At 31.4% G+C, this 15,758-nt stretch overlaps 1 protein-coding gene and 1 pseudogene across 1 annotated transcript; both read left to right on the forward strand.

Moving 5' to 3' along the window:
- Positions 1 to 10,509: 10,509 nt before the first annotated feature.
- On the forward strand, positions 10,510 to 11,350 carry LOC116145917 (histidinol dehydrogenase, chloroplastic-like; the record flags this gene model as incomplete). Its single annotated transcript, XM_031431350.1, has 3 exons — positions 10,510 to 10,658; positions 11,138 to 11,259; positions 11,342 to 11,350. Coding segments are annotated over exons 1-3 (246 nt in total), but the record flags the coding sequence as incomplete, so codon positions are not given.
- Positions 11,351 to 11,352: 2 nt separating this feature from the next.
- On the forward strand, positions 11,353 to 15,306 carry LOC116145918 (annotated as a pseudogene).
- Positions 15,307 to 15,758: the final 452 nt, after the last annotated feature.

Genomic DNA, 15,758 nt, shown 5'->3' on the forward strand with positions numbered 1-15,758 from the left:
TAAGTCTGGTATATGGCAGCAGATCGCTTAAGCGATCAGGCTTATTTGTACTAGATCGCTAAGCGATATACTGGATCGCTTAACGAGTGCAGTAAGCTATATATTCGGTAAGAAATTATATTCCATAATGTTTATTTAATTTTAGGCTTTTTTATTAATATTAAGTATTTTTTCATTTCAATAGAATGTAAAAAGAACACTTCAGTCTTTGTCAATCAAGACGTACATAAAACTAAAAAACTATTGTTATTCTATATTTTTGTTAGTCTTGGCAAGAAAGTAATATAAAAAAATATAATATGATATAAAATTGAAATCTGCAACCATCTGCTGGCACTCTGTAAACCAAGGCTAAATAGACGGGTAGCTTAAGCGATTAAGGGTAATTTACTTCAATATTATTTTCCATGTTTATGGACATATGTTTAATATAGATGTAAAAGAACTAATTTAATTAAAATATAATAACGGTCATAATCCACTGAATGAATCGTACACCTGATATGTTTAATATAGAAGTAAACATTCTACACCATGTATGTTTAATATAGCAGTAAAAGAAATAATTTAATTAAATATAATATCGGTCATGGTCCACTGAATGAATCGTACACTTGATATATTTAATATAGACAAAACATTTCACACCATATATGGTAATATAGCGTAAAAGAACTAATTAATAAAATATAAATATAGTCATGATCTATTGAATAAATCGTACACCTGATATGTTTAATATAGACGTAAACATTCTACACCATATATGTTTAATATAGCCGTAAAAGAATCATAATTAAAATATAATATCGGTCATGGTCCATGAATGAATCGTACATTGATATATTTAATATGACATAAACATTCACACCATATAGTTTATATAGCCGTAAAAGAACTAATTTAATTAAATATATAATAGTCATGATCATTGAATAAATCGTACACCTGATATGTTTAATATGAAGTAAACATTCACACCATATATGTTTAATATAGCCGTAAAAGAAAATAATTTAATTAAAATATAATATCGGTCATGGTCCACTGAATGAATCGTAAACTTGATATATTAATATAGACATAAACATTCTACACCATATATGTTTAATATAGCCGTAAAAGAAATAATTAATTAAAATATAATATGGTCATAGTCCAATGAACGAATCGTACACCTGATATGTTTAATATAGACGTAAACATTCTACACCATATATGTTTAATATAGACATAAAAGAACTAATTTAATTAAAATATAATAACGGTCATGTCCATTGAACGAATCGTACACCTGATATGTTTAATATAGACGTAAACATTTACACCATATAGTTTAATATAGCCGTAAAGAACTAATTAATTAAAACATAATAATGATCATGGTCCACTGAATGAATCGTACACCTTATATGTCTAAGATAGCGTTAATCGCTTAACCAATATAGTGAAATACAATAAAAATAATCCAAATACATGGATCGCTTAAGAGATTTCATTTTCGCTTAAGCGATCTGTGTATTTAGACTAGTCACTTAAGAGATCTGTATTTATGTTATCGCTTAAGCGATTTATGCTTTTACACTTGGTCGCTTAAGCGATCACGAACAAGACAGAATCAATAAGTGCCCAGACCAGGCACACGATCGCTTAAGCGATTTATTCTATCGCTTAAGCAATCCTTTGCTTTAATTTGGTCGCTTAAGCGATTACAAATCGCTTAAGCGATCATGTCCGAGGCAGAATAAACTTCTGCCTAGATGCACAATTGCTTAAGCGATTAAGTGTATGCTTAAGCGATTCTTCGCTTTTACTATTAGTCGTTTAAGCAATCATGAACAAGCAATAAATAAGTGCCCAGACGCATGATCGCTTAAGCGATCATGCGTCTGGGCACTTATTATTGTTAAGCGATCCTTTGCTTTAACGTTGGTTGCTTTAGCAATTATAAACGCTTAAGCGATCATGTCCGAAGCAGAATCAACTTTGCCCAGATGCACGATTGCTTAAGCGATCTAAAATCGCTTATACCGATCTAAAATTGCTTATACCAGATCGCTTAAGCGATCTTTTGTATATACCAGATCGTTAAGCGATCATTTGCTTTTACTCTTGGTTGCTTAAGCGATTTTAGATCGCTTAAGCGATCATGTCCGACGCTTGGAATTTGCGTCGGCATCCTCCTCTTCAGTTTCAATTTCAAATCTTGCCCTCCCTTGTTCTGCCAATAGAATGTCTTCCGGCGCGACGTTCTCCTTCCTGTGGAGCAAACTGCAGTCATCGGAAGTTACTCCACCACAACTTCTTCTTCTCCATTTTTGGTAGATCTAGTGGTGCCTAAAATTTGGGGAGTATATGAGTTTTTTTCTGTTTCTTTAAGAATCTCAGCCATTATAACTTAATCGGGAATGACAAGGAATGACAAAAATGCAAAGAGCAAAGAAATTGAGAAATTGCAGAAAATTGGAAGAAAAAACGAGAGAGAGAAAGGTGTTTGAATCTTGTTGTGAGAAAGAGAAGCTGAGAGAAATGTGTTTTGCCTTTCAAATTTTAAATCAACTTCTCTTTATTATACTTTAACCCACAAATATTTAAATCTTTTCACCATAATCCTTTTTGCTACTTTAATTACACGTAAGTGTGCCACGTCATATTTTTTAACCAAAAAAAAATCAAAAAGATTTTCATGGCCATTTTGTTAAATGGAAACTTGGGATGGCCTGGGAGTTAAATTTTCTCGTGGGAGAGATACAACTCCTTCAACTTGGTTAATGAAGTTGAGGTCATCAAATAGGAGGGAAAATTGTTGCCACAATAGAAATATATCGATAACTTTTCTAAATTCACGGCGGCTGTAAGTTTTCGAGTACTAATAAAACTTATATCAGGATAACTTCTCTAACCCAAGATAACTTTGACCCATCCATCTTCCAATCAAATTATTTATAAGTATATTGTAATCTTTTGAAAAGAAGGAGCAATATAAGAAACACAATCTAATCATGGATGACAAATCGTTATAATTCAACATCAAAGGGGATAAAAGACCTCTTTCAATCGCTTCTAATTCCGACATCTCACTATCATGTTACCATTCCTCGATCTATAGTTTTTAAACCGCAATAAACTCCCAATAGTTTTTGTAGCAAGAGATAAACCCTTGCATTTCTTCACAACTTCCGTACCATATTCTCCTACTTTTTCACACTCATAAGGAGATCGTCCAAAGAGAGCTAACTTTCTGAACAATCATCAATTCTTCTTAAAGGACATTCCTTAACATTGATAATATCGATAGAGTTTATCATACGAACAATTGACTCTTTACGTGTTGTGAGTAAAATTTTACTTCTTGGGAGACCATTCTTTAAGCGATGATAGAACGATTCTCATTTATCATAATCTTACATCCACGCATCATCTAAAACAATGAGAAATTTTTTACCCATAATAAAGTCACAAATTCATTGAAGAAGAGATTATAGTTCTCCTACATTAGGAGTAGAACCTTCTAGAGATTCAAGGATGACTTTGGCAACTCTAAACTCATCAAAAGGATCTTATACACAAACTCATATTCTTTTATCAAAATTGCTCTTCACCTCGTTATTATTATAAACAAATTGAGCGAGATTTGTTTTCTTAATTCCTCCGATCCCTACAAGTGAGATGATTTGGAAGTTGTCTTGCTTTTTGTTCCTCTCACATAACAATTTACTCTCACTAAAGTATTCTTTTCATCCTCTCTACCGCAGATATTAGACATATCAATAAAAGAAGTAGTTTGCTCTTGCTTATAGTCAACTTTTTCAATACTCTGAATCTCATTAAGATTATAATTATCTTTCTCCTTGGCAATAGCATCTAGTTTTTTATATCGTTATCGCAATGTCACGACGTAAAACAATTTGTTTGATACCAAAGCAAGGAAAGAGAAATAAGAAACATACCATCTTCTTCTCAGGAGCAAGATCATTATGCTCATCAACTCCCTCAATGTACCATTTCAAGATTGCAGTTTTCCACTCATCCAACACACTTTCAATGTCATAACATCTGTCTTTGAGCCAATCTAACCAAACTCTCACAGCTGCATCCTTCATTTGTTTTTGTTCAGCATGGAGTAGCATAGCTTGAATGGCTCGAAGATTGTGCGTAAGCATATCTACTTCTTCTTCAACATCCCCGACTAGACTCATCTGTTTTACGAACCTAATCTGGTGAGCAAGAATTAATCCCAGCTGTTGCAAGGCATAAGAAACAATTGCTTCAGTCATACTGATCAGTGATTTTATAATACTGTTGACTTACTTTTGCTTTAATTTTGTGCTATGATACTGACTAATGCTGCCATCCATTCCGTATATGGTTATTACTAATAACATTATCTTTACGTGGCTATCTCTTTTCTTCTTTTTTTTTTCCTGATTACTTTTGTCAGATAATGGGTTAAATTTATCAAGAGTCTGTTAGCTACTTTTTTTTCTCTCTTTTGGGAACATTTATCACAATAATTCTAAGAAAAAGTATGCAAATGACCCAACACTAGACCACACCTTGCCCTTGGCATCAATTATTTATTTTTTATCATATATATGCTTTTCATGGGGCTAATTATACTAATTTCTACCTTCTATTCTAATCATAATTATTTAGTGTTAAGTGTGCATGGTTAATTATAAGTATTTTCTATGCATATAGAAATCTCAGAGCAATAGCACGATGAACCAAGAGGTCTACAGGAACTATCATGAAGAATAACGAGTTTGTATTCTTATTAACAACATTTAACTAGTTAGGCAACCATATTTTTCAACCTGCATAGAATGAATGCTTGGTTAGTTGAAAAAAATAAAAAGGATATCCAATGCATATGAAGTTTAACCGTGGGCAGATTGTATCCATTAATGGACAAATATCGTTCCGATCAACATAACTTCAATAACATCCCTAAAAATAATACTACTCTTCCCAAAACTTGTCCCAAGTTTCATATCCCTAATAAAACATGTTAAAATAGTATCGAATGCATTTACCAAATAATTGGTTTAGATAATTTTTGTCCTTTAACTAGTGCATATAACACTTTTTATTAATTTTTGTCTAAATAATTAATTAATTAATTGCTATAATTTGTCGCAAACTTTACATGCTTACAAGATCTATCCATAGTCCTAATTGTGAAGAATTTTTTTCCTTTTATAGGACCCAAATTAATCTTATTTTGAAATAGTGTATAAATCAAATTTAATTGTTTTATAATATGCATTGACTTAATTAAGCCTATTTTAATTAATTATGTAATTTTTCTAGTGATTGGAAAACCATCTTTTAATTTGGAAAAAAACATCCTTTTAACTTTTTCTTTATTATTTGCCCCCCTGATTGATCAACTTTTTTTAAAGAAAAGTTTTTGTTCATCACATGTGAGAAAGTTTCATTGAGAAAATTACATCAGCCACATTTCCTCTTTCTTGCAAGTCCTCATAAATTTGTCGTATATCTCTTCTCACTACCTCAATCAGATTGTTTATTATGAGTAATGCTACACTTACAAAGAAATTTTACAAAAATCTTCATATAAAGTGATGTGGCAAAAATGAATGGAAGAGTGAATTTAATAAGTTTGACTTTTTGTTTCACTCTTCCATTCATTTTTTGCCACCTCACTTTATATGCAAATCTTTGTAAGATTTCTTTGTAAATATATTATTATTGGTCTATTATATATCTCAAGAAATTTGTAAATGCATCAAACTATATTCTAACATGCTAAAATATTTTTAAAAACTTAATAATAATATTAGATATACAGAGTTGAGATTAAATCTTTAAATCCAACTAATGTGGCGTTTAATGTGTGAACACTATAATTAAATATATGATTTTATATCACATTAGTTGGGATATAAAATTACTAATATGATATAAAATCAAGATCTAATTCCCAATTTTGCGTATTTAGCATACTTAAAACTTTAAGATACTCGATAAATATATACTCAACATTTCAATAATTTTGGGGAACCTTGTCTCTACACAATGCCACTTAGATCAAATGTATATAATTTAATTATCCGGTTTGAATACATCAAATAAATCGCAATTTTTGTGGAAAAATTAGCATAAGAAAAAAAAACTCGAAACTAATTTTTTTAATTTTGATTGTATTATTGTTTTCTCCAGATATTTAAAGGTAACGTATATATATTTATAAAATAAGTAAGGTTTTGAAAACAATCAAAGTGTATGTGGGTTAAAAAAAAAGGTTAAAAGTTTATACAATAAGTTAAAGTTTATAGTTAATAATTTTGAAATAGTGAATATGAGTTGATATTGTTGCGTGGTTCTGTTACCAGCTAGACCTTCTTAAGACAAAACTAGAGCTCATGGAGATCTAACTGTTTCCAGCAATGTCAACAACAAATTGGTAATAAGTTGATATTGTTGAAGAGATTTTGTGCATATTGGCCTTGTGGCGAGAATTCGGTTGGTTTTAAGCTCGTTCAGATTGTTAAGATCAAACGCTTACTATTAGGTTAAAAGCTTAAGCGGTTAGTTATGGTTTAATTTTATTTTCATATTCCATCAATGACAGTATAAAACTTTACACTTGGCAGTAGATGAATGTGAGGACTTTTACAATGCACATATAGGTGGATGCATCGATGAAGTGACACGATTATACATCAATTCCACCTAGACGGTCTCGCTATAGTGTCCACGTTAGCGACTCATGGGGAAACTATTGGCCTTCACAAAGTCAACACGGATTGGTTTTTTCTCATGCCATGTTAAAGGACTTAGAGGGTATTTGTCTAAGCTTATAAACTGGTCAAACTAGTTTATAAACTCTAAAATTAAGTTGACCTATTTGTTTATAACTTTTTTGAACTTATAGGTTGAGCTTATTAAAAAAAAAAAATAAATAAGTTGGAAGAGAGGTACTTTTTATTTTTGGCTTATAAGCATTCTTCTTATAAGTTAGTTTAACCAAATATATTACCACATTACCCTTATTTAATTTTAAAATTTCATAGTATACATTTATTTAATGTATTACCCTTTTTAGTCATTTTATAATAAAATGTACTTATAAGTCACATTTTACCAAACACGTCAACTACTTATCAGTCACTTATAAGTATTTTAACCAAACACGTAATTGCTTAAAATTTCAAATACTTATAAACTAAAATTAGATTATAAGCACTTGTTACTTATAAGCCAATTTTCATAAGCTCAGACAAACACTCTCTTAATAGATAAAAGGTAACAACCTACTTTATGGGGTTTATTATTATAGCATACATTTATTTAATGTATTACCCTTTTTAGTCATTTTATAATAAAATGTACTTATAAGTCACATTTTACCAAACACGTCAACTACTTATCAGTCACTTATAAGTATTTTAACCAAACACGTAATTGCTTAAAATTTCAAATACTTATAAACTAAAATTAGATTATAAGCACTTGTTACTTATAAGCCAATTTTCATAAGCTCAGACAAACACTCTCTTAATAGATAAAAGGTAACAACCTACTTTATGTGGTTTAGTATTATAGCAGGGGTTGTTACAAAAACTTACAACAATAAGAGATACACAGTTGACCAAAGGTTAGACTAGGAATGGATCGGAGATTCTGCAAAACAAGGACATAAGAGGTAGAATCAAGTCTATGTCTACTATTATATTATTATTTTATAAACAGACTGATTGTAAAGAAGAAATATGATAAACAAAGATGAACTCTCTGTCAAAGTGGCTTACATGAATGAGCAAAAAGAAAGAGTCCCCTTCTTCAAGTAAAAAGTCAGTTTATATATTCTATAAACGTAGCAAACTTGTAAATGAGGTCTAACTTGTTGCAAGCTTTTAAAGAGTATCTCTAAATGACTCTTTATATGACCCAAACTCTTTATTATAAAGAGTATATCTATAAAAACAGGAGTTTAACAGGCTCTTTATCTTTAAAATATAAATTAGAAAGCGAGTTTGACTTTCTATATTTAGAGAGTCAAATTTTACTCTCTATCCTAATTTTAATTAATAAACTACAAGTTTTTATGTATTTTATTTATTAATTCTCTTTCCTATTAAGTTTTTTCCTTAAAAATAAAAATTATCTTTATTAAATTTAAAGAATTTATTAAATTTAAATAAAAGTTATGTTTTTTATATCATGACAATGTTTAATTTGAAAACAACATTTAACTTGTAAATGAGGTTAGTTTAAAGCAGACTGACACATGGCAGAGATCTGACTATTGAGCAATAGCAAATCCTTGGGGCACGTGCGATAAATCTGTGCTCATGGAATTTACCACACAATTGCGTGCATTTATAATAGAACAGTTAGACAACGATAGAAGTCCATTGTTAGGAGTTGTAAATTAAAAAAAAGCATTAAGTCTTTATCAATTTCAATGAATTTGTGCTTACTTTTCCTTAATCTAACATTATGTTTTTACTGATATTGTTGAGAAATTAGGGTATATAAATTGAGTAAACTCAGTTTCATTTTTGTAAATGTTGCCATATCATAAGTTTGATTGCATAAGCAAGCTGTAACATTTGCTTTGGTATCAATATCACATATTAAAATTTCAGTACTCTTCTTTTTCAATAATTTTAAGGTATATTAATTAAGGTACAAAGCTTTAAATTGTTCAATTAAGAGATATTCAACGGTTATCTGCCGTTAACTATAACGGAAAATGACTTAAATGTCCTAAATTTTTCTTTTTTCTTTTTCTTTTTGAAGTTTATTAATTCTAAAATCTAAATTTCAAAATGTTAAAAAAACAAAAAAAAAAAAAAAGATTAGAACCACTTTTAATGGAAATTAAAAAAAATTAAAAAACTAAAAACTAAAATGAGATTCAAATAATTAAGAAAAATATAATAATTTTTTTAGTTTTTTAAAATCTTTTATTGTTTTTTATTTTTTATTTTGATATTTTTAATTTTAATATTATTTATAAAATAGAATAATTTGAAATCTTTTTCTTTTTTGGTTCCTTTTTATTTTGATTATTTATTTTGTAAAAAAAATAATTAAATTTGTTCAGTTACCTCTTACCTTAAATAAAGTTAAATAACTAACTATAGTTGTCCTGGATTGAAGGATTTGTAACTTCGTCTTTCATTACAAAAGTATTAAAAATTTGTACCCTAATTGATAATATCTATTTTTTAAACTAAGAATATTTTAATAAATATTGAACAATTTTTTTTTATATATTTTAAATGTTGCAAAAATTCATTTTTTTAGACCAGACAGAAGATCATCTCCAGGTCCATGTACTAATTAAAGCCTAATAACGGATGGGCCGTGTAGTAGAAACTTATGTTTGTGTATTTAACGGATTATATAGCTTTACCTTAAGTGTGGAGAAGATTAAACTTATCACCAGTAACTATGGACACAAACTGTTAGTCCAGTCAGGTGAGATTTTTGGATGAAAAATCTAATACTCTTCTTGTCTTATGCACATATTATTAGAAATGAACAAAATATATTAAAAAGTAAAAGTATACTATATATCTAAAAAAATTTAATTTTTCATGGATAGTGGTTAATATCCAATCTATAATATGGACCCTTTTTAGCAGCGTTTAAACTCGGCTCGACTCGGCTAGTTGAACCAATTCAATCCGGACCCGAAGCCTTCACTGGGTCAGGTTACAAATTTTCCTATTCATTGAAAACCCTAGAAATTAGAACATCAATCGGTGAACATTGAAGATGAATGTTAGGGTTTTTGAAGAGGAATGGCTAGTGAGTGCAATGGTGGCAATGGCGACGATTTTCAGCGAGTGAACGACCGGAAATCGCAAAACATGTCGTTGGAAAAAGCTCGTTATTGCCGGTGATTGGAGAGACGAACGGGGGAGGGCGTGAGATAAGTTTTGGTCTGGAGGCTGAGGGGATGTTTCATGGTGATGGGGGAGTGTTGTTGTTGCTAGAAACATACCCTATTTGTCGACGCCGACGATGGTGTTTGAGATTTTTTTTCAAGATTTCAAAGTTAAAGGATTACATGTAATTTTAGTAGTATTTTTGTTATATTTCAAAATTTTGGACATTGGTTTGACCTTCCGGTAAACTGCTTAAACCGATCAACCTAAGACCCGCCACTTTGTCGAGTTTCACCTCGGGTTGGGTTTTAAACAATTGATTTTTATTAGATTACATGTATTTTATATATATATTCTTCATTTATAATAACATGTAAATAGACAACAAGGGAATAATATAGACTTTTTATTGATAGTCTTACATAACTGGACTAATTGTTTATATCTTATAGTACTGGAGGTAAAAAGTACTCTAAACCTAAAGGATTAAAGCGTAAATAACCCGTATTTAACATGTAGCACAAAAGCAAAAACACGAGTGTTCTTCTTTTTCCCTCCCCTTCAATCAGAGCCGTAGTCAGTCGTGAGTGTAAGCTTTGTCTTCCTCTTCTCTCAAATAAAATAAAAAATATTAATTAAATATTTGAATAATTTGATTGAAGGTTGTAGTAGTGATGATGGACACTCAGCTTCTCTGCTTTAACCGCACCAACGTTTTTCTTAAACCTTTGCAGAATTCTCGTTTTCTATTCTTCGGTGCTCTTCGAAACACTCAATTCTCTCCTTCAGGTATTTCTTTTTTACTTGTTTTCGTATTAAAAATGTGTTTATTTATTTAATTTACGATATTCAAGTAGATTTCACGGAAGTTTAATTAAAATAAGGGTTTTTATTGGAAGTGCTTTTGTCAAAAGCGCTTTTGAGTGAAGCAATTGTGAAGTGGTTATCGATGGACTGTAATGGATAGTGCTGTTGTTCTGTAAGATCTAATTAGCCAGATTGAAAGTACATTTTGGGAAAAGGTATATGTGTTTAGCTTACAAACAGTGCCTTCTACTAAAAGCACTAATCGACATTACCAGCGTTATTTTGGTTTCTTTTGGTTATTTGAGAGCTTTTCTGAGCCAAAAACATCCCTCATAAGTATGTTGATGCTCTTTTTAGGGTTTTTTTTTATTAAAATATATTTAATTAATGGGGATTTAAATTTGTATTGAACTTTTATTTAGCATTACTATTTACTTTTTCCTATTTGATCGTTGTCACAGGTTTAAGTTGTAATAGAATAAGGTGTTCGATGAAGTCTTATAGATTATCAGAGCTAAGTAATGCCGAGGTCCAAAACTTGAAGGCTCGACCTCGTATTGATTTCTTGTCTATTTTCAGCACGGTTAGTTTTCATTCTGTTTCTCAAAGCTTTTGGAAAGAATCTGTCCACCAAGTATTTGATAAACGATACATCTTTTGTTTAGGTCCATCCAATTGTGCTGATGTTCGGAATAGAGGAGATGCTTCAGTTAAAGAGTTGGTGTTTCTTTTATTTCTTTCGTAATCTTTTGTTTTATTCCTTGTTTTGAGTTGTTTTCCCTGAAGGCTTGTGGAATTAGAACTGTATTGTTTCATTAATGAATCTCTGATTATATATTCTATTGCAGTTACACTGAGAGGTTTGATAAAGTTAACTTGACAAAATTGTTGAAATGTCTCTGAGCTTCCTGACCCAGAGGTACTCTATTTAAGAATTTGTATGCTAGAGAAATATTACTTCATACTTCTTGTTCATATCCTGACTATGAAATTGTTATATTTTTTATTTTTACTTTTAATGCTTCTCTTATCCAAATCATTGTTGTTTCACAGCTTCAACCTGCTGTTAAAGAAGCATTTGATGTGGCATATGACAACATATATGCTTTTCATCTTGCTCAAAAATCAGCCGAGCAAAGTGTGGAGAACATGAAAGTAGGTAATACTATTGCGTGCTTCTTTTTCTTCCTATACATAAACCGTCCACTATCCGAATTTTTCAGGGTGTTAAATGCAAAAGGGTGGCAAGGAGCATTGGTTCTGTTGGTCTTTATGTACCAGGCGGAACTGCTGTTTTACCATCAACAGCTCTGATGCTTTCAGTGGTAAGTTAATCTTTGTATAGTATCAATTGATTTTCCTATTTTACTGACTTATGTTATCTCATTATAATTTTTGATGTTGGCTGGATTTATTTAACATTTAACTTATTATGTTGCCAGCCTGCTCAAATAGCTGGGTGTAAAACTACTGTTCTGGCAACTCCACCAAGTCAGGATGGCAGCATATGTAAGGTATTTCACTGGTTGAATAATTTGTTGAGAGATTACTTCTTTTTCCCATAAGAATGCTATTGAGTGATTACTTGCTGATAGCCATTCGATATTTTTTTTTACAGGAGGTACTGTATTGTGCCAAGAAGGCTGGTGTGACTCACATCCTTAAAGCTGGTGGAGCACAGGTTTGAATGCATAAAGCAATCCTTATATGTTATGTGTGGTTAGGAGTATTTTTCAACGTTAGCTTTCTATTTAGGCTTGGAGTATATGTTTCATGTGGTTTGACAATTTTGCTTAACAGGCCATATCTGCTATGGCTTGGGGGACAGAATCTTGCCCAGGGTATGGATTTTCTGAAAATTAATTTCTTGGTGGAATTTAATTCTGATAACTAAGTAGTTCCATTCTTTTGCCAGTTACTTAAAATATCTATAAACTTTATGCTTTCATGTTCCAACTTATTAATCTGAATTTGAGCATAAGCTTGTTCTAGATGAATTGATTGATCATTTTTTTAAGTCAAGACATTGATAGATAAACAGCCTTATTTATGCATTTCTATTATTCTGAATGCTTGGTATTGGGATGCAGTTGTTTGTTGAAGAGATGTTTAACATAAGATTCACTGCTTCAAATACAGATTTTTATCAAAAGCTTTGTTGAAAATTGTATACTTTTGATACAAAATTTCTCTCATCATCAATTTGCAGGTTGAGAAAATTTTTGGGCCTGGAAATCAGTAGTTCACAGCAGCAAAAATGATTCTCCAAGTATGTATTCTTTTCATGAGTTAAGATTAGCTTATTCCCCATTCTTGTGAAGTTGAAGTCAGAGGCATGCCAGATTGTCCTTTGGTCAATTTGATTTGTTTCATTCATGTCTGTTTCTGCTGAACAGAACAGTGAAGCAATGATTTCCATTGACATGCCTGCTGGTCCTTCAGAAGTTTTAGTCATTGCGGACAAATATGCTAGTCCTGTTCATATAGCTGCAGATTTGCTTTCTCAGGTAGTAACTTGATTGGAAATTGTAATTCCCAAAATAAAGATTTATTTAGGTTGGTTTTCCTATTTTAAATAGGAAGTTGCACAAGACTGGGAGTTCTCATTCACATCCTGATTCCTTGGTGGGGGTGTGACAAAAAGTGCTTGTTGTGGTTTTGAGTGGACCACTTTATATTGAGAGGTTGATTTTTACTATGGACTATGCTTTTGCTTCTGCAACTCTCTTTATTGTTAACATGATTATTTATGAGTTTTATGAAATTATAAATGGGTGAACTGTGCCCTGTTTGGACATTGCAAATTATATTTTCGATTTTTGATCTTATGTGGCAGTGCCAGAAGAAATGAAATACTTCAATAATAGTTAGTTGTTGTTAAGATTCAATTATAATAAGTACAAAGGAGTTTCTGTAATCAATGGAGTAGTTTTCCTATAACTGTATCTTGCATCTGAAGCAATCTTGGCAATCTTTTGTCATTACTTCAACGCTCATCATATTCTGCTTGTATATTGTTTTATGTGTTCTCTGACAGAAAATCATTTTCTGTTCTCATAGGAATGTAAAGAATGTTGCACATTAGTCATACTAGCTTTCTGCTTAATCAAACCTAATGCCTTGAATTTGCAATCTAGGCCGAGCATGGGCCAGACAGTCAAGTTGTTCTTGTAATTGCTGGGGACGGAGTGGATCTAAAAGCTATTGAAGAGGAAATCAGTAAGCAGTGTAACGCCTTCCAAGGGAGAGTTTGCTTCAAAAGCTCTTAGCCACAGTTACACAGTATTTGCTTGTGATATGATGGAGGTTAGCCCTCTTATTTCTTTTGTGGTTTCTTACATTCAAACCTGGATGAATTATTTTTATCCTTTGCTCGATACTTTAACTTCTAAGAACTGATTACAGGGTTAGTGGATAGTGTCTAGGTATAATAGCATATAATTAGTGCATCTAATAATTTTATTGAGAGATCTTGTACACTACCTAACTCCTCTAGTTTCAATTCCTTTAACAAGTCACAATATTTGGGTTTTTTAATTTATTCATGCAGTATTTTGAGGATCTGTGCCCACAAGCTTTATTTTTTTTATAAATTTAACTGTTTGTAGTTGTTCTTGGAAAATCTGGAACTGATAATGGCTTTCGGAATTCTTATTAACGATGTAAAATCAAATTTTTTTTTTTCATCTTTTTGGATATATGCATGGCCCTTGTATTACTTTTTCCTTTTAAAGTTCTACGTTTCATTGTATTGGAAGTCTTTCATTACTGCTTCCTGAAACTATTTCATCATTGGTTGTTTTAGGCAATCTCCTTTCAAATTTGTATGCACCTGAGCATCTGATTGTTAATGTGAAAGATGCTGAAAAATGGGAGTGCTCATCGAGAATGCAGGTATATTCTGGAATGTTTCTTTTCTTCTTCTATAAGTGTTTACCTTGATAATTCTCCATATCTATATTTTGATATTATTATGATACCATTTACTCTTAGCTTTAGAAATGCAAATCATATATGAGTCTAAAGGTCATTATTTTGGATTTTGATAATTGTGTCCTAAAGTCCTTGCTCATGGGTTTTATTTCAATTACTGAAAATGACCTTGAACTACTCTATTAGATTTTGAGTAAATTGTTACTAATCAGTTGAAATCTTGGTATGTTGATTCTGGTTCATCCCATGGTACCTAAAATTCATTATGCTATGAAGGCTTTTAAAAGTTAATTTTGCAACTTCTGTGGGGAAAGTACCCAAAATAAGGTGACAATGAAATAATACCTATGTTAAAGCTTTAACTAAATTTTGCTCATTGGTGGAGTTGACAAGAAATATATAGTTTGATGACCATTTTGTCTCGTAGATAGATCTAACTGTTGCCGATTGTCATTGCAGGTTCAGTGTTCTTAGGGCCATGGACGCCCGAAAGTGTGGGAGATTATGCAGCGGGACAAACCACGTACTTCCAACATACGGATATGCACGGATGTATAGTGGAGTTTCTCTTGATTCCTTCCTCAAGTACATGACAGTGCAATCCTTGACAGAGGAAGGTCTGGAAAAGCTTGGTCCATACGTAGCAACCATGGCGGAAGTGGAAGGTCTGGAAGCCCACAAAGAGCTGTATCTCTGAGACTAGAGGACATCAAAGCCAGGCAAGTTGTCAATATCAGATAACATATTACTCAGTGAGGCTCTTTTTGTTGTATTTATTGTCAGATTTTTTGGAGAATATCCTCTCATGTTTTGTCACTTCTATACAAAATTCTGTCATTGCTATTACTGTTCGGATTTATTTGTTGTATCATGATATAGATCTCATAGTATTAATTCTTGATCAATAAGATTTGGAGAATTTTCCGTTTGTTCTAGACAGGCATGCATGATATTATAGGGGTTTGAACAAAACTATTGTTTGGCTAAATGCGTTTCACTAATTCTAATTTTAGAATGTAACTTATATTTAGACGACATATAACTATAGAATGATTCTGTTATAATTTATTACTCTTAATGAGGTCAAAGAATTGTTCAGTAACATAAAATGCTAGACTAGAATTGTTTAGTTACATAATATTTTGCTCG

This window comes from Pistacia vera, unplaced genomic scaffold (genome assembly GCF_008641045.1).
Source record: "Pistacia vera cultivar Batoury unplaced genomic scaffold, PisVer_v2 Contig47, whole genome shotgun sequence".
Classification (NCBI taxonomy): Eukaryota; Viridiplantae; Streptophyta; class Magnoliopsida; order Sapindales; family Anacardiaceae; genus Pistacia; species Pistacia vera.